The sequence below is a fragment of the Rana temporaria genome, chromosome 4, assembly GCF_905171775.1.
Source record: "Rana temporaria chromosome 4, aRanTem1.1, whole genome shotgun sequence".
In the NCBI taxonomy this organism is placed as follows: Eukaryota; Metazoa; Chordata; class Amphibia; order Anura; family Ranidae; genus Rana; species Rana temporaria.
In genome coordinates this window covers 409,194,392-409,221,932 of record NC_053492.1, presented here as the reverse complement: position 1 = coordinate 409,221,932, position 27,541 = coordinate 409,194,392, and the positions used below count along the sequence as shown (strand labels likewise).

General features: G+C 45.4%; 1 protein-coding gene across 1 annotated transcript in view; it reads right to left on the bottom strand.

The window, feature by feature from the left end:
• PLEK (pleckstrin) overlaps nucleotides 1–27,541 on the bottom strand; it is a 71,021-nt gene that overhangs the window by 25,010 nt on the left and 18,470 nt on the right. Inside the window, exons 2-5 of the mRNA XM_040351265.1 lie at nucleotides 8,398–8,550; nucleotides 5,534–5,715; nucleotides 3,344–3,435; nucleotides 322–506 (exon numbers count right to left, since the gene is read on the bottom strand). Of these exons, the coding sequence (XP_040207199.1) occupies nucleotides 322–506; nucleotides 3,344–3,435; nucleotides 5,534–5,715; nucleotides 8,398–8,550 (612 nt within the window). The remainder of the gene's footprint in view (nucleotides 1–321; nucleotides 507–3,343; nucleotides 3,436–5,533; nucleotides 5,716–8,397; nucleotides 8,551–27,541) is intronic.

The window sequence follows — 27,541 nt, the reverse complement described above, 5'->3', positions numbered from 1 at the left end:
TAACTATAATAAAAAATTTTCTCAGGTAGGACCCTTTTACAAGAATTCCAATCAGGTCCACCTGGTTTTCAGGCAGATCTGATCATTAGCTCCATGCAGTCTTATGGACAGGTGGATGTAACAGACTTTAAACAGACCTGTGAAAGCTCTATGAATCTCGATGACAATACAAATACAATACAATAAAATTCTTTGCCAAACTAAATTTCATTTGGTCAGTGTCTATGTTTGCTTGCTTTAAGAGTACCTCCTTAAACCACATCCTTTGTGATTACAGATTTTTTTTGTGATTATAATAATTGTATTGTTCTATATACTCACAAAGTAATATAATGCGTCTGTAGCATCCAGAAAAGTTGTTTCTGCCAAGCCTTCAGCAGCGTTTTTGGACACATCTCCTGCTGGCTGAAGATGACCTTCGTTAAGTAAAGCAGAAGCCAAGAGGAGACCTTCTTGGCGGTTTCTCACCGAGCTGCTTGATTCTAACCAGTCAATTACGCAAGTACCTAGTTTAATAAGGAAAATTAATATGTGACTATGAACTATTGTTTATTATTGCAAAAGGCATTAGACACATAGGTTCCCCCCTTTGGGTCCTTGCTGTTAGTAGGTCTCTGCAGTATGTTCTATATAAGTAAAACCAGATCACCAGTTGTATATTTAGAACATTACGTTATGCTGGTGACTTTGTAATACTACTGTATATACTATTGGCCAGATTCACGTAGAGGCGCGTATCTTTATGCAGGCGTAGCGCATCCCATTTGCACTACGCCAACGTAACATAGTGAGGCAAGTACTGTATTCACAAAGCACTTGCCTCCTAAGTTACGTCGGCGTAGCGCAAATGGCCCGGCGTTAACCCCGCCTAATTCACAATAGGCAGGTAGGGGGCGTGCTCCATGTAAATGACCTGTGACCCCATGTAAATGAGGGCCGTTGGTACGGCGCATGCGCGCGCATGCTCAGAATCACGTCGCAAATACTCCTTGCTTTCGACGTGAACGTAACCTACGCCCAGCCCCAGTCACGTACGCTTACGCAAACTACGTAAAATTTGACAGCAACTTCCATACCTTGCATGGGCTGCTCCATCTTTTTGGTGGTTTAACTTTACGCCTGAAAAACGCCTTACGTAAACAGCGTATCAGGCGCAAGTACGTTCGTGAATAGGCGTATCTTGCTCATTTACATATTCTAGGTGTAAATCAACGTACACGCCCCTAGCGGCCAGCGTAAATATGCAGCTAAGATATGACGGCGTGGGAGACTTACACCGGTCGTATCTTAGCAACAGAGAAGCGTATCTCAGTTTGAGAATACGCTTAAAGATACGACGGCGCACATTCGGACTTACGACAGCGTATCTACTGATTGTAAGTCTTTCTGAATCTGGCTATATATGTTTATAATATTAAAAGTTCTTTCTTTAATTTAGCCCCCACATATTTGAGTTGTTTGATTACAATAGAGTGTGCTACATGGAAATTCTTTGAAGTTTTTAACCCTATAGTAATCATTAATTACTTGGGTGTTTGTTGGGCTGTCCATAGCCCAGTCCAAAACTGTCTTCTTATTAAAATTGGGCTGATAACCTTTTCTTTGCAAGCTAAAATTAATCACATTAAATAGTCCCTAAAACATATTAATAGCTCCCCAATTATTCCAGCTCATGTTGTGTCCGTATCCATCATATGTGTGGGCATGTGAAGCCCAGTTCCTTTTTCTTCCTGGCTTTCAGGGAGAGGTGCATGCTGGGCAATTTTTTGGCACAGTAATGCCCAGAGACTCCTGGGAAATGAGTGTCATCATTTCCCAGGACGTAATGGGGTCTTAGGACAGGAAGTTGAACCACCTAGAACCAGGAACTAGGCAGGTTATGAATACTGCCTAGTAACAGCCAGATAGAAGTGAGTAAAAATCTTTATTTTTATTTTTTTATTTTTACATTAAAGGCAAGCTGTTAATAGAAAGTTCATTTTTAGGGTGGAACTCCGCTTTAAAGTAATGTTATGCCCATGAGCAGGATTTACCATTAGACACAGGATAAAGCTGGACTCAGGGATAAGCAAATATTGTCTAAAATAAGTGAAACTGTCTATTAGTCACTGTAGGAGTAAAAGCAAAGCAATAAAAGCTATATACAAAAGCGTAAAAAAGACTAATATGCACACCCAAACCATGTAAACTTAGAATTACATACAGTATAAACCTCATTAATTTCATCTAAAACTTAATATGACGCATTACACACCAGAGAATCAACAATATTTATCACTGCCCTGGAACACCTTCGTCAGATGCTTGCAATAAAAATTATACATCTTTGGTAGATGGTCCCAGCAAGTAGGCAAAGCCAAATTTAGGAGCAGCCATGAAGTATGAATTTCTCCTGACTCACACTCCCCACACATCCCACAGTATTGGATAAAAACATATAAAAAACAGAGGAACTTATCTGAGGTCAGTGATACCATGAAAAATTGAACGTTGCTAGAATGAATAGCATCCTTGGAACCTCGGAGCCAAATAGCGGTGGATTGTTTTTTTCTAGGCAATGTAAATGGGAGATTGAGGGCCAGATTCTCAGTGGAGATATGACGGCGAATCTCCAGATACGCCGTCGTATCTCTGAGTTGCGCCATCGTATCTATGCGCCTGATTCATAGAATCAGTTACGCATAGATTTCCCTTAGATCCGACAGGCGTAAGTCTCTTACGCCGTAGGATCGTAACTGCATATTTACGCTGGCTGCTAGGGGCGTGTACGCTGATTTACGCGTCGAAATATGTAAATCAGCTAGATACGCAAATTCACGAAAGTACGCCCGGCCGACGCAGTACAGTTACGCCGTTTACGTTAGGCTTTTCCTGGCGTATAGTTACCCCTGCTATATGGTGGCGTAAGTGCGGCGTACCAATGTTAAGTATGGCCGTCGTTCCCGCGTCAAAATTTGAAAAAGTTACGTGGTTTGCGTAAGTTGTCCGTGAATGGGGCTGGACGTCATTTACGTTCACGTCGAAACCAATGACGTCCTTGCGGAGGAGCAATGCACACTGGGAAATTCCACGGACGGCGCATGCGCCGTTCGGGAAAAACGTCAATCACGTCGGGTCACAGAACATTAACATGAAACACGCCCCCCTGTCCCACATTTGAATTAGGCGGGCTTACGCTGGCCGATTTACGCTATGCCGCCGCAACTTACGGAGCAAGTGCTTTGAGAATACAGCACTTGCTCGTCTAAGTTGCGGAGGCGTAACGTAAATCGGATACGTTACGCCGCCGCAAAGATAAGCGGATCTACGTGAACCTACCCCTATGTGTTTTTTTATATTTTACCTGTGAAGCAATGGTTGAAGACTTTCTTGTCTTTCTCCAGCTTTATCTCTCGAATTCCTTGATCTGGATCTTTCATAGACACATATAATTCACTTAAAATAAATTATTGAGAGTATTAGTTTGTTTAATATAACATACATGAAACAATTACTAAAGTTATTTAACTCTTCATATTGTATAGAAAAAAAATTGTTGGGGTGAAAACATGGATCCCCTTACCAGCAGCTGGTTCTTATTTAGAAACCCAACATTAAGGCCCATTTACAAGTATAAACATATTTTTGTGTGTTGGTGAGCATCCACTTGTACTACCTAATCATTTGTAGTGGGGCCTTAATGCATGTGCATGGACCATAAAGCACAACTTAAAATTTTCCAGTGCCACTGGGGTGTTTTTACATATAGCAGAAAATTGAAAATGAATGGCAGCACATCACAAGCAAAACACAGTGGGGTTGATTTACTAGAACTGGAGAGTGCAAAATCTGGTGCAGCTGAGCATGGTAGCCAATCAGCTTTTGACTTCAGCTTGTTCAATTGAGCTTTGACATAAAATTGGAAGCTGGTTGGTTTCTATGGAGAGCTGCATCAGATTTTGCACTCTACAGTTTTTTCATAAATCAACCCTAATGTGTTGTACTACAGGTGAACACATCCAAACCGGTGTTCACACATGTGAATGGGCCCTAGAAGAAAGTGTGAAAGAATTAAAAAATCAACTTCACACAATTTGTGGTGGATAGATTGGGGAAAGGTGATCACTAGGTCAGAAAGTGATGAGTAAAACTTCCCAACAGAAATAGAGACAGCAATAACAAAACCATGGCACAGTTACTTCTTCCTGGATGTTGGGCTGCCTATCTAATAGACCCAATGAGCAATCCAACATGGCCAATAATTCACAATTAGCAGCAGTGTTGAACGTCTGGTGTGAGCCCTTCTTCAGTTGCCCATTGGGCTGCCTATTAGGTCTATCAGATGGGCAGCTTAACAGGCACACAACAGACTGACAAACTGCTGCACAAACGTGAATAGGCCCTAGAAGGAAGTGTGAAAGACTTGAAAAAGCAGCTTCAAATATTATGCAGTGGATATAAAAATGAAAGGTGATCACTAGGACAGGAAGCGAAGAGAACCTTTCCTACAGGTATATAGAGACAGCAATAACAAATCTCTGGCACAGTTCCCTTCTGTTGGGCTGCCTATCTAATATACCTAATGGGCAGCCCATTAGGGCTTTACAATTAGTAGCAGTGTTTTCAACCTGGTGTGAGCCCACCTTCAGTTGCCCATTGGGCTGCCTATAAGGCCTAGAAGATGGAAAGCCAAACAGGCACCCAACAGACCAACAACGCTGCTGTCAGTGGATAGATATTGGTTTTATATACTGTATACCTTACATTGTGTTTTTTTATATCTGTCTAGTGTTGAACTTTAGAAACTTATAGCCAGATACAGAGACGTTTACGCCGGCGTAGACTAGATACGCCGTCGTAACTCTGAATCTAAGCCGCGGTACATTTAAGTGTATTCTCAAATTGAGATACACTTAAATGTAGCTAAGATACGACGGCCTGCGCCGTCGTATCTTAGCTGTCTAGTTCCGCCGGCCGCTAGGGGCGTGAACGCTGATTTACGACTAGAATGCGTAAATCACTAAGATATGCCTATTCACGAACGTACGCTTGCCCGTCGCAGTAAAGATACGCCGTTTACGTAAGGCGTTTTCCGGCGTAAAGTTAGTCGAACAAAAAGCTGGCCTAGCCAATGTTAAGTATGGACGTCATTCCCGCGTCGAATTTTGAAATTTTTACGTCGTTTGCGTAAGTCGTCCGTGAATGGGGCTGGACGTAATTTACGTTCACGTCGAAACCAATACGTCCTTGCGGCGTACTTTGGAGCAATGCACACTGGGATATGTCCACGGACGGCGCATGCCGTTCGTTAAAAACGTCAATCACGTCGGGTCACGAGTCATTAACATAAAACATGCCCCCCTGTTCCTCATTTGAATTAGGCGTGCTTACGCCGGCCCATTTACGCTATGCCGCTGTAACTTTGGAGGCAAGTGCTTTGTCAATACAGCACTTGCCTCTCTGACTTACAGCGGCGTAGCGTATATGCGATACGCTACACCGCCTCAAAGTTAAGCCAGTCTTTCTGAATCTGGCTATTAGACTGTTGACTAACCTTAAATTGATTGTGCTTGGTAATCTGATGGAACGCCTTGTGGATTTTCTAGCAAACCTCTGCCCTTCTTGAATACATTTTGATGCCTTTTTCATATCCTTCACCCAAGCATCACGTTCTTCAGAGTGGGAGGCTTGGAAAAAGTGATCCTGCTGTTTAGAAGTTGTCAGCTTGAAGACAAGCTAATGAAAAAAATGCAAATTGCTAAATGTAAAACCTTTTCACAGCAGTACATTTTTATTTCATGTTTTAACATTTAATATCAAAAGTGTACAATGTGAAGTTAACAATAGCACTAGAGAAGAGTTTTGCCTGCATTGGGCAGATTGACAGTTACCCCGATATTCACAAATCTTGCCCAAACTGCTGTTTTAACTAATTCACTCCCTTTCCTCATAAAGTAAACTTGAGCAGTGGGCACAATAAGCAGCCCGCAACATGGGATTGTGATCGCCATACAGTTTATAAAGTTTTTGTTCTGAATTTTGTCAATATAAAAAAAAAAAGGGAGTTATTGTCACGGGGCTTTGAGCGGGAACAACGTGAGGGTACAGGTGGCTGGAGGTTATATAAGCCACCTGTGTGACAGAATTCCTCACAGCAGCCCCTGAGGCAGTTCGAATCTGAGCTCCCCTTCCCTCCCACCCTGTCGCTGGCACCATTATGTGGTTATGTCACCCGTGGATCAAGGGGGGACTTTGGTTTATCAATTTATTCATTATAGCTCAAAGCCTATGACTGAGCCGGTTTACAATTTGTTTGAAAAGTTTTAATTATATATTTATTTATATTTTCAATGATTGATATTTGAATAAAGATTTATTTATTTATTAAATACCAATAAAGGTGCCGCGGCCGTTTAAAACACTAATTTATTTGTCTTGCCTGTTATTTACTGGGTTTTATAGATAGAGATAAGTGCGATCTACAATCCCATGTAAAGGCCTCCTATGGATTTGATACCTGATGCATAATGGGATTTATAATCTGACCAACCAACATATACAAATCTCCACTGAATCCAATATGGTGCTAATTTCCAAAAAGAAATGACACATGGTACTGTATAATAAACAAGGTGGGACAATGGTCCCAGAGTGATGGGAATCTCTACAACAAAGACACAGACAAGGATAAAAAAAACTTTTTAGAACAGCAGAAAAAAGGTTAAGCCTGTCTGTAAGTTTTTTTTATTACTGTGTACATTATAGAGATTTCTTCTCATTTTTTTGTCACCAGGTAGATCCCCTCCCTTACTTCCTATTACCTGGGGGATCTGCCACCTCCTTTCCTTTTCCTAAGAAGATTTCCACTCACATCTTTTCACCAATGTGATTGTCCCCCTCCATTCCTAATACTGGAGGGATTCCCTCACTTCCTGTCGCTAGTGAGATTTCCCCTCAATTCCTGTCATTAGTGAAATACCCCTTTACTTCCTATGACTTTAAGGATTTCCCCTCCCTCCCTCTGTAATACTGGAAAGATTCCCTCTCACTTCCCATTACTGTGAAGATCTACCCCATGACTCCCTAGCTATAACTGGAGAGATTTCCTAATTTCCTGTCACCAGTGAGATTTTTCCTCAATTCCACCTCACTTCCTATTATTGTAAGGACCTCCCCCTCCCTATTGCTGGAGAGATCCCATCTCAATTCCTTTTACTGTGGAGATTCCCCCCTCCCATTACTGGAGAGATTTGCTCACATCCTTTCAACAATTAGGTTTTTCCTTACTTCCTGGAGGAACCTGGAGGATCATCCCTTAATTCTTGCCATTGAGAGATAAAGTGAAGGAAAATCTACTCAGAAGGGACGTCAAATCTCTACAATGCAGACAGAAACATTAAAGCGTGGGACATGCTATTAATTATTTTTTTCGTTCAACCCTGCAGGCTGAACGAAAAAAAAAACTGACTGCTTGGGAGGAGCCTCTGTGCTAACTATGCAATGTTAGTACATTGATCTTCCCATGCTGAGCTATTGTGTTCTGACAGGGTGGACGGTTCCCCCACCAGAGCGCTGACACTTGTCAGAGCTCTCAGACACTGGCAATGGGGTTCAACCAATGTGACTTAAAGGGTCACTAAAGGAAAAAAAATTCTTTGCTGAAATGACTGTTTACAGGGTATAGAGACATAATAGTTAACTGATTCCGTTTAAAAATGATAAAAACCAATCATATAATGTACCTGCAGTTTAGTTTAGTTTTTGCTGTTGTTCCCTGGTTCTCTGATGTACAGAGCCAGAGAGCCAATAGAGGGCAGATAAGGTTTGCAAAACGAAACTGGATTGGTGCTGAGGGGTTTTAGACACACCTCCTTGATTAGTCACCACAGTGAGAAATCTCCCAGTACTGTGGTGATCAGGAAACAGACAACCAGGAAGTGTCCAGAACAGAGAGGAATTGCAGCAACATCAAAGCAAAAACGAACAATGAGGACATGAAACCAGGACTGCAGTAAGGTAAAGGAAGCTATTTAGCAAAAAAAAAAAAATTCCTTTAGTGACTCTTTAACCACATGTTTTTCCCACCCTTTCCAACCACATGTGTAAACCTATTAAGTTAGAAGATCAGGCTGTTTTTAATGCTGTCTATGCCCTCCTGTCCCTGTGACACCCCTCCCACCCATTTCCCTAACTTCTTGCTAACGTCTTCTGAAGGTGTTGCTGAACACAGTGAAGGGAAATATCCCCAAAAGAGACATTGACAATGTAAGACAGGAAAGAACTTCCCAACATTCTGGCAGAAGAGCTGGGCTTTCAGTGCTAAAACTAATTAACAAAAATTAACAATGTTAGCAAGTTTTATGCAAATATAGTTTTCATGTTAAAAACATTATTTTGCAATATAAGTAGAGAGGTTACCAGTCTTTTGTTGAAATCCTGGCAGTGATTAACGATGACGGATCCTTTCAGTGGGATCATTCCCTTGGGGCTGGTATCAGTTTTTTTCTTGTAGTATTCAATGCCATCTTCCAGTAGTTTTACCCAGAAGGGCTTCCATTTGTTAAACATTGCCTGTGATTTGGGGAATTAATGATGGTGGAATTAATAACACAGATAAAGTTATGTTTTCCCAGGTCTCATTATAGCTCCTATAACATAAGAAAAAAAAGAATAAAATATACTGTATATTCAGAACACTACAGTTGAGACTAGCTGTTGTATAGGGCCCCGTACACACGACCGGACAGTCCGCTGAAAACGGTCCGCCGGACTGTTTTCAGCGGACATGTCCGGTCGGAGATTTCTGTCTGATGGTTGTACACACCATCAGACAGAAATCCGCGCGTAAACAATACGCGGGGATGTGGCCGTGCGATGACGCGGCGACATGGACGGCCCTGGAAGTTCAAAGCTTCCACGCATGCGTCGATTCAGTACGACGCATGCGAGGGATGGCGGTCGGTCGGACATGTCCGGTGAGTCTGTACAGACGACCGAACATGTCCGACGGACATGGTTCCAGCGGACAGGTTTCTTAGCATGCTAAGAAACATTTGTCCGCTGGAAACTGTCCGATCCGCCGGACAATTGTCCGGTCGGGCCTACACACTTCGGACCAGTTTCAGCGGACAGATCCGGTCGTGTGTACGAGGCCTAAGGCCTCGTACACACGGCCGAGGAACTCGACGTGCCAAACACATCGAGTTCCTCGGCCAGTTCAGCACTGAAGCCGCCGAGGAGCTCGGCGGGGCGAGAGCTCCCATAGAACAACGAGGAAATAGAGAACATGTTCTCTATTTCCTCGCCGAGCTCCTCGTCGGCTTCCTCGGCCGAAAGTGTACACACGGCCGGGTTTCTCGGCAGAATTCAGCCAGAAACTCGGTCGGAAGCTGAATTCTGCCGAGGAAACTGGTCGTGTGTACGGGGCCTCAGACTTTTTGGTATGAGGTGTTGGAAACCCAGTGTGATCACATTAAGCTATATCTAAAGGAAAAACATATTTTTTTTAACTTTTAACCCTTCTCACTTTTTTTCTTGGCCCTTTTGTAGAGAATTTCCTTCTCTTCCTGTCCCATAGCCATAACAGGTAGTAGGAGTAAATCTCTCCAAAATAAGGTGAATCCCATCTTAGACAGCTGTCACAGGAACGCATGTCCAATTTAGAAGGTTTGCACTTTATTTCTTGTTTCAGTGACAACTTCAAATATAAGATTTTCCCTCACTTTCAGTCCTGGCAATAATGATCACCATACAGCCATGTAAACTCTAAAATCCAAAGAGTCCCCCTCTTGTCCTGTCACCCTACATCAGGGGTGTCCAACCTTTTGAAGAGTGAGGGCCACTTAAGCAACTTGGTAACCAGTCGCGGGCCACAATGAGTGGAGCGGGCAGATGACAGGTCACGGCTACTCTACAGGCTCTCTGATCCACCCAGATGGAAGGGGACGAATTACCTTCTGTTTTTCAGACTGGAGGTAGGTGGGCGTAAACAGACATCTGTCACTCCATAGAGGTGAACTGAGGGTCCCATTTGGTCGGGCTGGTCGTGTAAAAGGGCCTAAGACTGCATACATACTGATGTGCTGCGGTTTACCCACACTGTGGGTGCAGCGTAGTGCACCTGTGTCTATCCTGCGGGTTAGCTGAACTTTGCCATAGACTCCGCCTGTGGCAAAAGCCAGTGCTGTAGAGCAGCGGTCATCAACCCTGTCCTCAGGGCCCACTAACAGGCCAGGTTTTATGTATTACCTTGAGGAGATGCAGACTAGAATATTGCAATCACTGAGCAGCAAATGATATCACCTGTCATGTATTTCAGTTATCTTGCAAACCTGGCCTGTTAGTGGGCCCTGAGGACAGGGTTGATGACCACTGCTGTAGAGGAAGCATCGGCTTATGGGGCTCTGCTCCGCAGCCACTTTCTTCCTCTACCACCAGCTTTATTCACAACACTGATGCTATGGTATGGCGGGTCGACAACCTGCAATCTGGGCTTGCCAAACCGCCCTTCCAGAGCAGGAGGTCGTGGGCCACATCAGAGGGCTCCGCAGGCCACATGTGGCCCCCGGGCCACTGGTTGGCCTCCCCTGCCCTACATGATATACAAATCTCCCTTGATCGCTCACTTTCACCCGGGTCCTATATGAGCCCTCATGGCGGCACAGTTGGCAAGTGTCCCATGCTTTGCAACACAGTCCTGATATGTTCATGTGGGTAAAATCTTGAAAATGTTTATAAGGCTGTTTTTGGTTACTGGTTCCAAAATAATGACATTTAGGGCTAGTTTACACTTGCTTCAAAACATGGCTGCGGACACGCTTTGTTAAAGATCTCTGAACGTCAGTCAAAGCCTCTGTCACTAAATAAAATGGTTCCTGCATGTTTTGCAGCCCCCCTCTGCTTTTCACCAGGAAGTTGGGGAAAGACCAGTGGACAGGTAGAACTTACAACATGAAAGGACATTTTTCAAGTAATCTTATATTGTCAAAAATAACTATTGTTTGCATGGCTATTACAATGCTAATGTTAGAAAATGCAGCCATTGTGCCCTTCAAATGCAGCCACTGTGCCCGTGAAATGCTGCCACTGTGCCCTTTAAATGCTGCCATTGTGCCAGTGAAATGCCACCTCTGTGCCCGTAAAATGCCGCCACTGTGCCCATCCAATGCAGCCACTGTGCCCATCAAATGCAGCCACTGTGCCCATCAAATGCTGCCACTGTGCCCATCACATGCAGCCACTGTGCCTGTCAAATGCCGCCACTGTGCTCATCAAATGCAGCCACTGTGACCCCCCTGCCCTGCCCGCTCACTGACTGCCCGGCACTTACCCAGTCTTGGTGAGGGATCAGGCAACGGGTGACGGCGGCGAGCTGTGGGATGAGTGACGGGTCAGGCGGCTCCTGTGTCCTCCATTTGTCTCTTTTTCAATATTCATTCACTTTTCTAACACGCCTGGGTGTGGGCTTTACACGCAATGCTCCAAGCTCCAAATCCACCTTTTTTGAAGCATATTAGAGCCTATGGCTCTAACCAGGTGCTTAAAAAAACACCCCCGCCACTGTAATTCAGGTGCCCCGTGTCTGAAATGGGGCCGGATGCCTGAATGGGTGGTGGCCACAGTGGCCATGGAAAGATTAATGCTAGGCATGCATTTATCCATTCTACACAGAGAGGGTGGCACCCGGGCACCCCTAATGGATGGGTCGCCACTGGTCATAAATGCCTTTTTTAATTTAACTACCCTTCCCTGCATTCCGTGTAATTCTGCAATATACATTATGGCAGCCCCAAAAAATTCCACTCGCCTGCTCACATTTTCTGAGTGTAATTTAGTGAAGGGCACTTGAGGAGCAGGAGCGGACCAGGCTCACAGTTTCCTGGCTCTGATGGCCGGTGCGGCCGGCCATCAGAGCGGCCTGGAGGGGTTCCCTGCCCCCCCCCCCCCGGGCCACTCTGATGTCCTGTAAAAAAGCCTGCACCGCTTCTGGCAGAAACGATCAGCAAGGAAACTGTCAGAAGGATCGTGTTATACCTGAAGGGTTTCACATGTACTGGCACTTTAAGGCTGGCTCCACCCAGCAGTGATGACAAGGGTCAAGGGGTATAGTAGCCATCTTAGAGAGAGCACATGTAGGAAGCAGAGATATGTAATGTCCTGAGATGCATGTTGCAGTGTACAGGCTGTACTGAATAAACATCCATTGTTCCAGCCCAGAGTCTTGTCTCCCTCACAACACAGAGGATATAACAGTGGCGACGAGGATGGGATTTACAAAGTGTCTATCAGTCTGAGAGAGAGACAAAGACATTGTGGATTGTCACCTGGATAAAAGCAATCACAGATCCCAGCAGGAAAATGTCATTAATCGGGACATTAAGTGAGTTTGATGGAGAACAGACATCCTGGAGTTCCTGGGTTGAGAGACTGGAACAGTATTTCAGTGCAAATGACATCCCAGACAACAGGCAAGTAGCAGTGTTTCTGACAGTGGTTGGGGCCAAGACATATGACACTCTTAGAGATCTGCTTTCCCCTGTAAAACCAGCAGCTAAGACATTGGCAGAGCTGCTGACACTGCTAGAGGATCACTTCCAGCCTAAACCATTAGAGATTGCAGAAAGATTTCGCTTCTATCAGAGGCAGCAACAGACAGGTGAAGAGATTAAAGCTTATGTGCTCGCCCTTCGCAGACTAGCCTCGACCTGTTCTTTTGGGGACTACCTACCTACTGCACTGAGAGATAAGTTTGTCATGGGACTGAATTGTGAGTCAACACAAAAGAGACTGTTAACAGAAAAAGACCTTACCCTTACAAAGGCAATTGAGATAGCTTCAGTGATGGAAATGGCTGTGAAAGATACAGAGGAATTGAACCCCCAGAGCAGAAGGGAAGAGGTGAAGCAGGAAGTTTTCAGAACAGCAGTCAAACCAACTGCCGCAAACTGGAAATACAGACCCCCACCAAGCCGGGAGTCAGCTTGCTACCGTTGTGGCAATACAGACCATGATTACAAAGTCTGCCGGTTTAAGGATCAGACCTGTCATAATTGCGGTAGGACCGGCCATCTGAAACGAGTTTGCCGTAGCAAGAAGGTGCGAGATAAACAACCTCTGAACCCCAAGACAAAGACATATATGGTGGGAAGATATACATCATCATCTGAGTCAGAGGATGAGGAAGTGCTCCACAGGTTAGACATACATCATATGCATTCAGCACCCTCCGCAATGACTGTAGATGTAACCATTGAGGGAAAGAATCTCAAGATGGATGTAGACACAGGAGCAGCAGTTTCAGTTATCACCCAGAAACAATGGAGACAACTTCAGACCCGAAAAACTGTCCGCCCAACACCAATCAAACTGCAGACATACTCAAAACAGATACTCCACCCACTGGGTTACGCAAAAGTAAAGGTATTGTACAAGGGTCAGACAAAGAGACTGCCATTATATATCCTAGAAAATGGGGGACCCCCTCTATTTGGGAGAGACTGGATTGCTCACTTTGGGATGCCAGACATCGCCATAAGTCCCTGTAACACCGTTACCATTCCATTAGGAGATAATGAGGGATGGGTGGTGTCCCTGAAGCAGCGGTTCCCAAATATTTTTGATGACCAGTTGGGAAAAATAAAGCATGACTGTGTGAGACTCAAGCTGAAACCCAACGCTCAGCCTAAGTTCTTCAAAGCTCGGACAGTACCTTTCGCACTCCGAGCAGGTGTGGAAGCAGAACTAAGTCGGCTGGAGGAACAAGGTGTCATCTCAAAGGTAGAGCACAGCGAGTGGGCATCACCAGTTGTACCGGTAAAGAAATCGAATGGGGACTTGCGCATTTGTGGCGATTTCCGCATGGCACTGAACTCTCAACTGGAAATAGACCAGTATCCCCTACCCAGAGTAGATGACATTTTTGCCTCTCTTGCAGGAGGTCAAAAGTTCACCAAGCTTGATCTCAAACAAGCATATTTACAATTTGAGGTCCATCCTTCTTCCCGTAAGTTTCTGACCATCAACACCCACAAGGGACTGTATCAATATAATCGGATGGTGTTTGGGGTAGCCTCTGCCCCAGCCATTTGGCAACGAAAAATGGATGAGATTTTGGCGGACATTCCTTTCACTCAGTGCCTGCTAGATGACATGCTCATTACAGGACAGACCGACCAGGAACACAAGCAGAATGTGGAGCTTGTGTTGGCGAGACTCCAAGAACAGGGTCTGAAAGTGAACTTAGCAAAATGCCAATTCATGGTGCCTAAATTGGAGTTTTGTGGCCACCTTGTGGATGCAGAAGGTATACACACCACGGAAGCCAAGGTTGATGCTTTAGTCAAAGCTCCAGCCCCAACCAACGTCCAGCAGCTGCGATCATACCTTGGCTTGCTGAACTATTACCACAAATTCCTGCCAGATCTGGCACACACCTTGTTTCCGTTGAACAAGCTTTTGGAGAAACACTCCAGATGGGACTGGTCGGCTGCATGCCAACGTGCTTTTGAAGTTTCTAAGCGGAAGCTGTTGGCGTCACGCATGCTCGTGCACTATGACCTCCAGAAGCCTCTCACCTTGGCTTGTGATGCCTCACCCTATGGTCTGGGGGCGGTACTATCTCACATCTTACCAGATGGGTCAGAAAAACCAGTGGCATTTGCCTCCAGGTCTTTGAAAAAAGCAGAAAGCAATTACTCACACATTGACAAAGAGGCTCTTGCGCTGATATGGGCAATTAAGAAGTTTCATCTTTACCTGTATGGTAGGGAATTCACCATACTGACGGACCATAAACCACTCCTTCAGATCTTTAGCCCTGACAAAGGCATCTCCCAGACTACTGCGGCCCGCCTCCAACGCTATGCCCTATTCTTGGGGGCATACAGCTACAAAATTCAGTATCGTGGTCATGATGCCAATGCTAATGCGGACGCTATGTCCCGACTGACAGGGAGGTCCATGGACTCTTCTCCACCGGTCAAGAGTTGTCGTTACACCAGCCTGTCCTTCTTGTCTTCTGGGGAGATAGCAGCCCATACAAACAAGGATACCTTTCTGAAAACAATACTCTCCTGGGTACGGTCCGGTTGACCTGCAACTGTCACACAGGAGTATGAACCTTATTTCCGTAGGCGTATGGAATTAACTGTGGCTGGCAACTGTGTTTTATGGGGAGACCGAGTGATCATTCCACAGACCCTCCGGAGACACATTCTGGACTTGCTACATACTGGTCATCCCGGGAGCACACGTATGAAACAAAAGGCCAGAGGCTATGTGTGGTGGCCAAACCTAGACTCAGATATCACAACATATGTGAATGCTTGTGCTGGATGTGCACAAACGGCAAGAGACCCTCCTCGAGGGTGCGTCCAGCCCTGGACTTGGCCCACGGTTCCTTGGTTTCGCCTACACTTGGACTTTGCAGGCCCGATCAGAGGACACACCTTCTTGATCATAGTGGACGCCCATTCAAAGTGGCCTGAGGTCATTCCTGTTACTCAGCCAACGACGAAGGCAACGGTTTCCATACTGTTACATCTCGCTGCTACGTTTGGATACCCCAGAGAAATTGTCACAGACAACGGTGCACAATTCACCAGTCAGGAGTTTCAGCGTTTCCTGACTGCCCACAACATCAAGCACAAGTTGACCGCACCTTACCACCCGGCTACAAATGGTCAAGCAGAGCGGTTTGTGCAGACTTTTAAACGCTATTTCAAAGCTACAGTGGCTGCAAGTAAACAACAGTCCCTGTCACCCCAGCAGCTGGACTCCTTCCTTTCTGCTTACAGAAATACACCACATGCAACCACTGGGAAAACTCCAGCAGAACTCCTTCTGGGGCGGCAGCCATGGACTGTTTTGGATATGCTCCGCCCTCAAACAGTCCAGGAACATGTACTACAGTCCCAAGACAAGATGGTCCAACACAATGAGCTACCCCGATTCACAGCCCAACAAAAGGTATGGGCCCGATCTTATGGGGCTTCCAACACCCGTTGGCTTCCTGCTGTCATTGCAGAGACCTTGGGACCCAAGAGGTCCGCCTGGAAGATGGTTCCATTTGCAGACGTCATGCGGACCAACTGCGTCCTCGTTCTCAACTGCCCGAATCCCTGATGCCGGCTGAACCACCAGTATCTCAAGGATCTGCTCCCAGCGAATCAGGATGCACAGAGACTGATGATTGTGGGGACTCTGAACTTTTGAACTCAGCTCCAACAGAGCCCTCCAGCTCTGGTCCGGAGGTCTGTTTACCCTCTGAGCTGGGGGATCCCTTCTTGGCCCTGCCGGTACCCATTCCGGCCAGCCCTGTATCCTCCGGTCCCGAATTGCTGGATGCCCGGCCTCAACGACACTGTCGCCCTCCTGACCGGTTTCAGTTGCAAGAGCGGTTACGAGACTTTCGACGGGGCCGACGGAAGTGATCCGATGACATATTAACCCCGCAAGCTTGAAGTCCCGTAATTCTCCTGTGAATGAATGAATGAATGAAAAACTTATATAGCGCGGCACATGCGAACTGAATCGCCTCTGGGCGCTTGTTGTTTGTGTCTCATGCCTTTCAGAAAAGCAGGGTTTTGATCTGCCTTCTGAAAGACAGGTGGTCTTGCTCCAACCGAATGCTGGTTGGTAAAGCATTCCAAAGCCTGGGGCCCTGGAAAGCAAACCTTCTTTCTCCTTTGGACTTGCATTTGGTTTTAGGAACCTTGACCAGATTTTGGTCGGTGGATCGCAGCATGCGATTGCAATTGTGCGGTTTGATCTTGTCGCATAGATATCTAGGAGCCTTCCCTTGGATGCACTTATGTGTCAGGCAGAGTGCTTTGAATGCAATTCTGTCTTTCACTGGCAGCCAGTGAAGGGATCTCAGTGAAGGTGAGATTGATTCCCAAGATTTTTTCCCAGTCACCAGTCTAGCGGCCGTATTCTGTACGACTTGAAGACGAGCGATTTGGTACTTGGGTAGCCCGAGGTAAAGGGCATTTGCATAGTCCAGTCTGGAATTCACGATAGTTCCCACCACGACTGCTACGTCTTCTTTGGGGATAAATGGAATTAGTCTGCGTAGAAGGCGCATCAAATGGTGCGTCCCGCTGACTACTGACCCTATTTGTGCGTCCATTGTCATGAAGGTGTCAAACGTGACTCCCAGACTTTTGACTTTGGAGCTAGGGGCGGTGATTTGTCCCAGGATGGGAGATGGTGTCCAGTTTGTTGTCGGTGGTTTCTTCCGACTGGCATCGAAGATAAAGAGTTCTGTTTTAGCACTATTGAGTTTGAGATAACTCTTAGTCATCCAGTTTTCTATTGAAGAGAGACATTTCTCTAATCTGAGATGATGATCCTTTTTATGGCAGATGCGAAAATACAACTGCGTGTCGTCTGCATAAGAGTGGTAAAGTAGTTCATGGCTACTGATAATATCAAAGAGAGGACGAAGATAGATATTAAACAGCACTGGTGATAGGGGGGATCCTTGGGGGACCCCACATGGCACCGTGCGTTTTTCTGACGTGAAGGATCCCAATTTCACTGTTTGTGATCGGTTTCCAAGAAAAGAGGAGAACCATGGTAAGGTATCTTCTGAGACTCCGGCGACTTCTGTTAGTCGTCTCAGTAGCAATTTATGGTCTACTGTGTCAAAGGCTGCGCTTAGGTCCAGCAGAACCAGGAGACACGATTCTCCTTCGTCTGCGGCCTCGAGTGCATCGTCCCATATTTTCAGTAAGGCCGTTTCTGTCCCGTGTCCGGGACGGAACCCGGATTGAAATGGATCGAGTAGGTTGTGGGTGTCCAGATGCTGTTGCAGCTGATTTACCACCACTTTCTCCATTATCTTGGACAGAGCATTTAGACCTGTTATGGGACGGCGGTGAGTTGGGTCCATAGGATCCAAATTAGGTTTTTTCAAGATCGGCAAGATTGTGCCCTCTTTCAACAGGGAAGGCACTATGCCTTCCTTAAATGACTGATTTATAAGCTGCGTGATCGGAGGCGCCAGGATGTCGGCACATTCCTTCAGTAGCTTAGTGGGAATGATGTCATTTGGTGCTGTGCTGTTGCGCAGCACACCAATGAATTTTTTTGTTGTATCAATGGAGATGGGTTCCAAAGTGAACTTAGTTGATTGTAGAGGCGTTCTGTCGTTGTTTTGATTGAAGACGGGGCTGAGTGGAGTATTGTTTTGCCGAATACTTACCCGAATTTTTTCAATTTTGTTGATGAAGAAATCCGATAGTTCGTTGCAGAACTCTTGGGTGTCTGAAGTGGGGACTTCTAGACATCCAGGGTTCATGGTCTGGGTGACCATCCTGAAGAGTTCGCGTGGGCGATTCATTGCGCTGTTAATCACCCTGGAGAAGTGAAGTTTTTTGGTTTTGAAAATTTCCTTGTGATAACGCGTTGTTACTGCTTTGTAGAAGTTGAGGTGCTCTTCTGACGGACTTCTTTTCCAGGCGGCTTCCGCCCTCCTGCGCTCTTGCTTCAATAGCGACAGCTCGTTATTGAACCAGCTGGACTTTTTTTCCCGGCTGCGGAGTTTGCGCTTTGGTGCTGCTAAGTCGGCTGACTGTAGCAGAGCTGCATTAATGGCATCCAAAGTATCTGAGGCTGCTAGCTGGGGAGGAATAGCCCCAATTCGGTTTCCCAGGGTAGATCTGAAGAGTTCCGAGTGGAGCTTCTTGTGAGATCTAGCCCAGTGTATTGTCACCGGCTTGGGTACTTTCATGACTAATGGAGTTCTGGGGATTATGAAGCTAATTGCATGGTGGTCTGTCCATGGCAAAGGTTCATTTCCCAAAATGTTTATTTTCAGATTTTGTCTGAAAATTAGGTCGAGTGTGTGACCTGAAGCATGAGTTGGTCCGCGTATAAGTTGTTGAAGTCCTAATCCTTCCAGGTGGTCGATGCAGGCATCCGCGATGGGATCCTGTGAGGAGTTAGCCCACAAATTGAAATCCCCGAGCAGCAAAAGATGATTGCTGCTAAGGGAGTAAGTGGAAATAAACTCCGTTAATGCTGAAATCAACTGTGATTTGGGCCCAGGGGGCCTATAGCAGAGGAGAATGTGAACGGTCTCCTGAGAATGAGCTTGAAGTTGAAGCGTAAGGGTTTCCATAAAAGGTAGAGGATTTTGAAGGACCGGTTTAGTGATTGCAATATGCGACTTATGAATCACCGCCAGGCCTCCTCCCCTTTGCCCTATTCTATTTTCCGTTAAGATACGATAGTTTGCTGGCACCAATTCTCCAAGAATGGTGTTGCAATCGTCCGACAGCCAACTTTCCGTAATAAAGAGGCAGTCTAGATCGTTTTGTAGTAAGAAATCATGGATTTCTGATCGGTGTTTAACTGCTGATCTAGTGTTAAGCAAGGCACAAGATATGTGCCTGAGCTGTATTGAATGATTGAAATTTTTGATGATCGATCGATGATCGAACCTCAAAAGTTGATCTGATTTTAAGGCTATTGTGGTGGCAGCAGGTATTGTAGTTGCGAATTGTCTCAGACCCCAAATGGTTTCTGCAGAGTATCGCAGAGTATCGCATTGTTGCCCGTCACCGAGGGCTGGAGTGCGGGCGTAAGGTGAGAGAGGATTCGAGAATCCTAGCTCAAGGGGAGTTTAGGTTTTTTTTTTTTGGTCCAGAGGAAGGCAAAAAAAACCTAGGCAAGCTGGCCAATGTGCTGCGGCAGGGAAAAAAATTCCTTCCTGATCCCTGAAGGCGATCGGCTCAAAACCCTGGATCAAAAGACAGACGGCTATGGAGGGGAAAAAGGGGGGGGGATGCTGGGTGTCACTGCTGCTGGGGTGAACCAAAATACTGGCCGCCAGGCAAAGTACAGGACCCGGGCTGGGGGGGGGCTGTCAGCTTGGTAAAAATAATATTTACCGATGAAGTTGCTGAACAGGGGGCCTCTGGGGGTGTGGGGGTTGAAAAACTAGAGCAATCTATACTTAGGAAGTTAATAAAGAGAGAAATGAACGGCGCGCCGGTAGGCCGCGGCTGAAGCCGCGGACTTTCCTAAGGAGCGGCGGCCGCGAGAAGGAGCAGGCTGGCGCGGGGGTGAAAAAACACCAAAAAACGCCGGAAATACACCCAGGGGGGGTGACTTGGGATCACCACAAGAGCGGGTGGCCGTGCGGGCGATAATGCCGGCGAGAGATTGGAAAGAGAGCCGCAGTGTGGGGTCAGAGTGACGGCTGCCCTGATAAGGACGGCCGTCCGTGGATCCCCAGGATGTCGGGCCCTGAGAGGCAGGGTCTTACCTGCGGAGGTAAAGAGGAGTCCTTGTGGAGAGCGAGGTGCTGTTTCCTGGTTCCAGGGAGCTGTTTCAAGGAGCGTCTAGCCTAGCAGCTGCCTAGCCTCTGACTGCCAGGTCTGGGTGGAAGCAGGCTCGTATGCGGAAGGTCCGAAGCGCCCTACTCCACCGCTGACACTGACTGAACTGACTGACTGACTGACTGACTGGAGGACTGTTATTGGACAGTTAGCAGTTAATGTTTTGTGCCTGTTATTGTTTTGTTGTGTTTTTTTTTGTTTTTGTTTTTTTTTAGGGATGGATGGAAGGTGTTATACCTGAAGGGTTTCACATGTACTGGCACTTTAAGGCTGGCTCCACCCAGCAGTGATGACAAGGGTCAAGGGGTATAGTAGCCATCTTAGAGAGAGCACCTGTAGGAAGCAGAGATATGTAATGTCCTGAGATGCATGTTGCAGTGTACAGGCTGTACTGAATAAACATCCATTGTTCCAGCCCAGAGTCTTGTCTCCCTCACAACACAGAGGATATAACAGATCGTGCATCTGGAAGACACAGATCGGGGATCTCCCGCTGAGACTGTTGTAGAATCTCATATTAACCACTTAAGGACCGGACCAATATGCTGCTACATGACTCAAGGGGTTTTTACAATTCGGCACTGCGTCGCTTTAACAGACAATTGCGCGGTCGTGCGACGTAGCTCCCAAACAAAATTGGGTCCTTTTTTCCCCACAAATAGAGCTTTCTTTTGGTGGTATTTGATCACCTCTGCGGTTTTTATTTTTTGCGCTATAAACAAAAATAGAGCGACAATTTTGAAAAAAATGCAATATTTTTTACTTTTTGCTATAATAAATATCCCCCAAAAACATATATAAAAATATTTTTTTTCTCAGTTTAGGCCGATACGTATTCTTCTACCTATTTTTGGTAAAAAAAATCGCAATAAGCGTTTATCGATTGGTTTGCGCAAAATTTATAGCGTTTACAAAATAGGGGATAGTTTTATTGCATTTTTATTAATTTTTTTTTTTTACTACTAATGGCGGCGATCAGCGATTTTTTTCGTGACTGCGACATTATGGCGGACACTTCGGACAATTTTGACACATTTTTGGGACCATTGTCATTTTCACAGCAAAAAATGCATTTAAATTGCATTGTTTATTGTGAAAATTACAGTTGCAGTTTGGGAGTTAACCACAGGGGGCGCTGTAGGATTTAGTGTTCACCTAGTGTGTGTTTACAACTGTAGGGGGGTGTGGCTGTAGGACTGACGTCATCGATCGAGTCTCCCTATAAAAGGGATGACTCGATCGATGCAGCGCCATAGTGAAGCACGGGGAAGCCGTGTTTACATACGGCTCTCCCCGTTCTTCAGCTCCGGGGAGCGATCGCGACGGAGCGGCTATAAACGAATAGGCGCGCCGTCGTCCCAAATCGCTCCCCGAGGGAATCCGACCGCCGCGTGTAGCGGGGGGGTCCCGATCGGACCCCCGACCCACGTCTAGGCAGGGACGTACAGGTACGCCAATGTGCTACAGGCCCTGTACGTCCCTGCCTAGACGTGTGTATATATGATGTAAATAATACAGTATCTTTTTGGGGAAGCAATATATATATATATATATATATATATATATATATATATATACAAATACATACATATAGAATTATAAAGTGAAACATAACACATAAGGAGGGTTATTGAAAGTTCATTCTTCCAAAGGCATAACTCTGTTGTCCTTGAAGTCTTATCAGGATAGGTGAGTTTGATCTAACATAGATGGATACCAGACTGTCTCTACACAGGTATTTTTAATTTGACAAAACCAGTTATAAATCACTTTAATGAACATATAGGAATTCTGGCAATAATTAAGTTTGTCTGGTTGTGGGACAGGTGTTTCATTGACATAGATCTTAGCAACCAATCATATCTAGGAGAGATGGCCGAGATAAGGCTTGTAAGGGTATATAAGTGCAAGTTTTACAATTGTTAGTCAGACAAGTCAGATAGGAGCTCATCAGGCTGACCTCTATGTATGCTGCCCTTTTGCACGGGTCATGGGGGTCAGAACCAGTGGGCAATTATCTGTCCAGATAGGCATCTGTCAGGCTGACTGTTTGTCTATGCAGCCCTATTGCACGGGTGGCAAGTGGTCAGAACCAATATGCAAATATCTGTACATAACTTGTCTCCTCGTACGAGTCAAATGGGGAAAACTTCTTAACTTGTTCCAGAGTGTGGTCTCAGGTGAATTTCCCTAACAAACTCAGACAAGCCGGTCGACCGACTAGTCCCCATCAGGTAATGGGTTTCCAAGAATTGACAGAATAGACCCATTCTGTTTCAGGGTGAGAGAAATTCAATATTGTTTCAATTTGGTTGGAGGATAAGAATACCAATATCTAATATGCTTGCATTGTAAGAAACTGTATAAATTAGACCTGTATCTTGTAATACTCTGACCAGCTGTGAATAAACCTGCATTGCTGAAACCTGCCTGGTTCGAAACTTTGCTATTCTACATCAAGACGTGGCTTATATACGAATAGCCGGCCAATGTCAAACAAAGTCCCGCCTCCTAGACCGGCATTGGACCAGTATGCTGTCTATTAGATTACAGGAGGTGAGACTTTGTTTGACAGCGCGGCTATTTATATACAAGCCGGCTCTCAGCGGGAGATCCCGCTCTGTGTCATCCGGACGCCCAATTCTCCTCGATTTTTTGTGACCACAAAAAAGCTCACAAACTCTCAAATAAAAACACCTGAAAGTCGATCTGCTCAGGTGGGAAGGGAGCCTTACATTTTTATTCTGCTCGCTCACTTTGCATTTTGTAAATTGATAAACATAAACAATTAAAAAATATATTGTTTTAAAGCATTCTTACTTTACAGTATTTCTTCACACCTGCCTAAAACTTTTGCACAATATTGTATGTCTGCACATTTAGGGCACATTCACACCACAACGCTGTGCTTTGCAATGCATGTATTGCTGTGCGGTAATGAATCTTGCAGCTTGTTGTGTTAAACAACCAATTAAAAATTACTGAGATAAAATTCATGGCAACACAGGAGAATTTGAGGCAGGCTGCCTTTTTTTTGCAGAGGGCTTTGTGCTGCAGTGTATTGCAGCGGACGTGCGTTTTTTGGGTGCTATTCACAGTGAATGGATCTGCAATGCACTAAAGCAACTAATATGCATCACAACACATTGGGAGTTATTTACGAAAAGGCAAATCCACTTTGCACTATAAGTGCAAAGTGCACTTGGAAGTACAGTTGCTGTAGAGCTGAGGGGTAGATCTGAAATGAGGGGAAGCTCTGCTGATTTTATTATCCAATCATGTGCAAGCAAAAATGCTGTATTTTCCTTGCATGTGGGGTTCTCTATACGTTGGAAACTTTGTTTGTGGTTTACGTTAGGATGTGGTTTGTTGGATGCTTCTTTAATAAATGAAGAATTCAAAAAAAATTATAGTAGTAAAGTGACCACAATCACCACTGATTTATTGTCTGACCATTGGCTATATATGTTTTATTTCCCAGTTTTCCAGTTTTCTTACATAAAAAAAATATTATATATGGACATCAAGAAAGGGACAAGAGGGAGAGTACCTCTGCTGCAATAGAACTCTGAAATGGTGAACTTGCAACAAGAACAAAATAAACTAATATTTGATACAGCTGTCCAGACTCAACCCATATTTCATATACAGTAAAACCTTGGTTTGAGAGCGTTTTGCAACACAAGCAAAATTTGGTAATACATTTTGACTTGATATACAAGCAATGTCTTGATATATACGTAGCGTCATGTCACAAATGAGTATAAAAGAGAAGAGAAGCACCTCTAAGTGTAGCAATATGGTTACATTTAATGAAGGTACAACATTTAGCAACTTATTTCTACATTTAGAGGCGCCTCTCTTCTCTTTAATACTCTGTAGCTCCTGCTGGATTTTGCTTCCATTTGTGGAGGGACATTTTATGGTTACACAACTTATCACATTGCTATAATCTTTTTATATGGACTACAATCTGAAGAATTTATGAATATATGGTTGTGGAACAAATCATTTGAGTTTCAATTGTTTCTTATGGGGAAATTTGCTTTAATATACAAGTGCTTTGAATTACAAGCATGTTTCTGGAACAAATTATGCTTGCAATCCAAGGTTTTACTGCATAACATTGGCCCTTTAGTAAGTGCAGCCCATTGTGAGTCTACAGTATAAACCACTGCTTGTAATCAGCCGGATGCAGGATTCATTTGCTGTCATTGTTGTAGTTCAGAGGAAGACAAGGACTCCCCTATCTATCTTCTTATGACAGCGAGTGATGAATTTAAACTTTATTTTTAACTTTTCTTCTTAATCATTTCTTGTTAATATTGTCGCACTTACTACAAACTTCAGCTTCATCTGACAGTCACAGGGAGTGTCTGCTGTATAGCAATGTGCTAACAGCTATTGCCTTCAGTTCCTGATTTTAGACTTTGCTTAACACAGGCTTTAGGATTAGAACACGTAATCATAGTTATGCTGAAAGTGGACTCAGACTTTCAGGCATCCAGCGAACCACTAGGATATTGCCCCATACTCCAGCCTGTGCTTGTGACTATGATCAATTCAATATAAAGAATATGCCACGTTCCATGGGCTTTATTAATTACTTTGGCCCTGATTCAGGTAGATTTGCCCCTTTGTTACAGGGGCGCAGGGCAGCGTTTTTGCCCTGCGCCCCCGCAAATTTCCTGCGCTACCCGCGATTCACGGAGCAGTAGCTTCCGTAAATTGCGTGTGCGCTGTGTAAACTTGCCCTGCGTAAGGGCGCCTAATGTAAATTATCCCATAGGGGGCGGGAATCATTTAAATTAGGCGCGCTCCCGCGCCGAGCGTAGAGCGCATGCTCCGTCGGGAAACTTTCCAGACGTGCATTGCGGCAAATGACGTCGCAAGGACGTCATTTGCTTCAAAGTGAACGTGAATGGCGTCCAGCGCCATTCACGAATCACTTACGCAAATTACGTAAAATTCAAACATCGCGACGCGGGAACGACGGGTATACTTTAGCATTGGCTGCCCCTGCTATTAGAAGGGGCAGCCTTACGCTAAACACGCCGTACAGAAACGGCGTAAATTGCGTACGCAGGGCTCGCGTGACGTTGTGAATCGGCGTTAGTATGCAATTTGCATACTATACGCTGACCACAATGGGAACGCCCCCTAGCGGCCAACGCAAGAATGCAGCCTAAGATATGAAGGCATAAGGAGGCTTATGCCACGCATATCTTAGGCTGTAGTCGGCGTAACGAGCTCTCTGAATCAGGAGAACTCGTTACGCCGGGGCAAGTAAGCAATTTCGCTGCGTAACTATGGTTACGCAGACGCAATTGCTTCTTGAATCCGGGCCATTGCATTTTCTTCCTGTTCAGTGGGTATATAAATAAGGCTACTCTCATATAGCTAGATTCAGAGAGACTTAGGCTGGCGTATCAGTAGATACGCCAGCCTAAGTCTGAATTTGCGTCGGCGCTAATTTAAGCGTATTCTGGTAACCAGATACGCTTAAATTAGGCTCAGATACGAGCGGCGTAAGTGTCTTACACCGTCGTATCCTAAAGTGTAATTTTTAGGCTGACCTCTAGGTGGCGCTTCCATTGCGGTCAGCGTAGAATATGTAAATGAGTAGATAAGCCTATTCACGAACGTACGCCCGGCCGACGCAGTACAGATACGCCTCTTACATAACGCATTATCAGGTCTAAAGTTATTCCATCAAATAGCTGGAATAGTAATGTTAAGTATGGCCGCCGTTCCCGTGTCGAAATTTGAAAATTTTACGTTGTTTGCGTAAGTCGTCCGTGAATAGGGTTTTACGTCATTTACGTCCTAGTTGAAATCAATAGGACCGTGCGGCGTACTTTGCCGCAATGCACACTGGGATATGTAGGCGGACGGCGCATGCGCCATTCGTAAAATACGTAAATCACGTCAGGTCAAGCCCCATTAACATAAAACACACCCCCTCAGCCTATTTTGAATTAGGCGTCCTTACACCCGCTCGCTTTAGGCTACGCCGCCGTGACTTAGCAGTCAAGTACTTTGTGAATCATGTACTTGCCTCGCTAACTTACGGCGGCATAGTGTAAACACGATACACTACGCCACCGCAAAGTTAGGGCGGGCTATGTGAATCTAGCCCATATTCTCTTACATAGTAAGTAGAGGTGAGCAAACTTCCTAAAATTTGCTTTTATTTTCTCAATTTGCCCCCTCAAATCCCACCTATGCTGTAAATATCCATGCTTTTATAGGGTTAAAACCAGGGCTTTTTTTCAGCAGGAACTAGGGGGAACTCAGTTCCACCACCTCTGGCTCAGGTGTTCTGCTCCCTGCTCACCTCTATCACTTGGTAACACTGAAGTCCAGCTTCTGCGTTTACAAGTGATAGCTTATCTCCCAGTAGCTCCCACAGGTCAGATCTCCTGAGCAGATCCCACAGATCTGTATCTAACTTGTCCCTGTCCGGCACTCAGTGGGATCTGAGCCCTGTGGGAACATGTGCCAAGGGTTCAGTGCAGTCATGCAGGAGAGGGTGTGTGATAGGCTGCACCCTCTGTGGTCTCCATTTTTTCCAGTTATTCCACCATACCCCCCACAATGTGACTCATCCACCCAATGTTCTCCCCCACAATGTGACCCCTCCATCCAATATCCCCCCCCACAATGTGATCCCCCCACCCATACCCCCACAGTGTGACCTCTCCACTCAATATTCCCCCCACAATGTGACCTCTCCACCCAATATGCCCCCCCACAATATGACCCCTCCACCCAATATTCCCCCCTACCCATACCCCCCTCACTGTGACCCTTCTATGCCCCTGATACCTTTAGCACTTTGACTATGCAAGATCCCCCTTACCACTGTTTCCCTCCATACACCCTAGATATCCCCCAGCACTGTTATCCTATCAACACAACACCCCCTTTTCTGATGCAAATACAGTTGTGTTAAGTTTTGTTTTTGTGCTCCCCTCCAGCACTGTGATAATGACTCACATTTGTACCATGTCATGTAGACAGAAGGCGGTCCCAAACTCAGCGGAATCCACAGTTCACACCCAGTCACAGTTCTCACTAACAAGGCTGCTCTCTGGATTCTCAATGTAATTGCTGTTATTGGTTTCAAATAGCCCGCCCACGGAGTCCTCTTTACAAGCACTGGCTGCACGCCGTGGGTTGCAGTGTGGGTGGACACAGAGGGATATGGGTGGGGG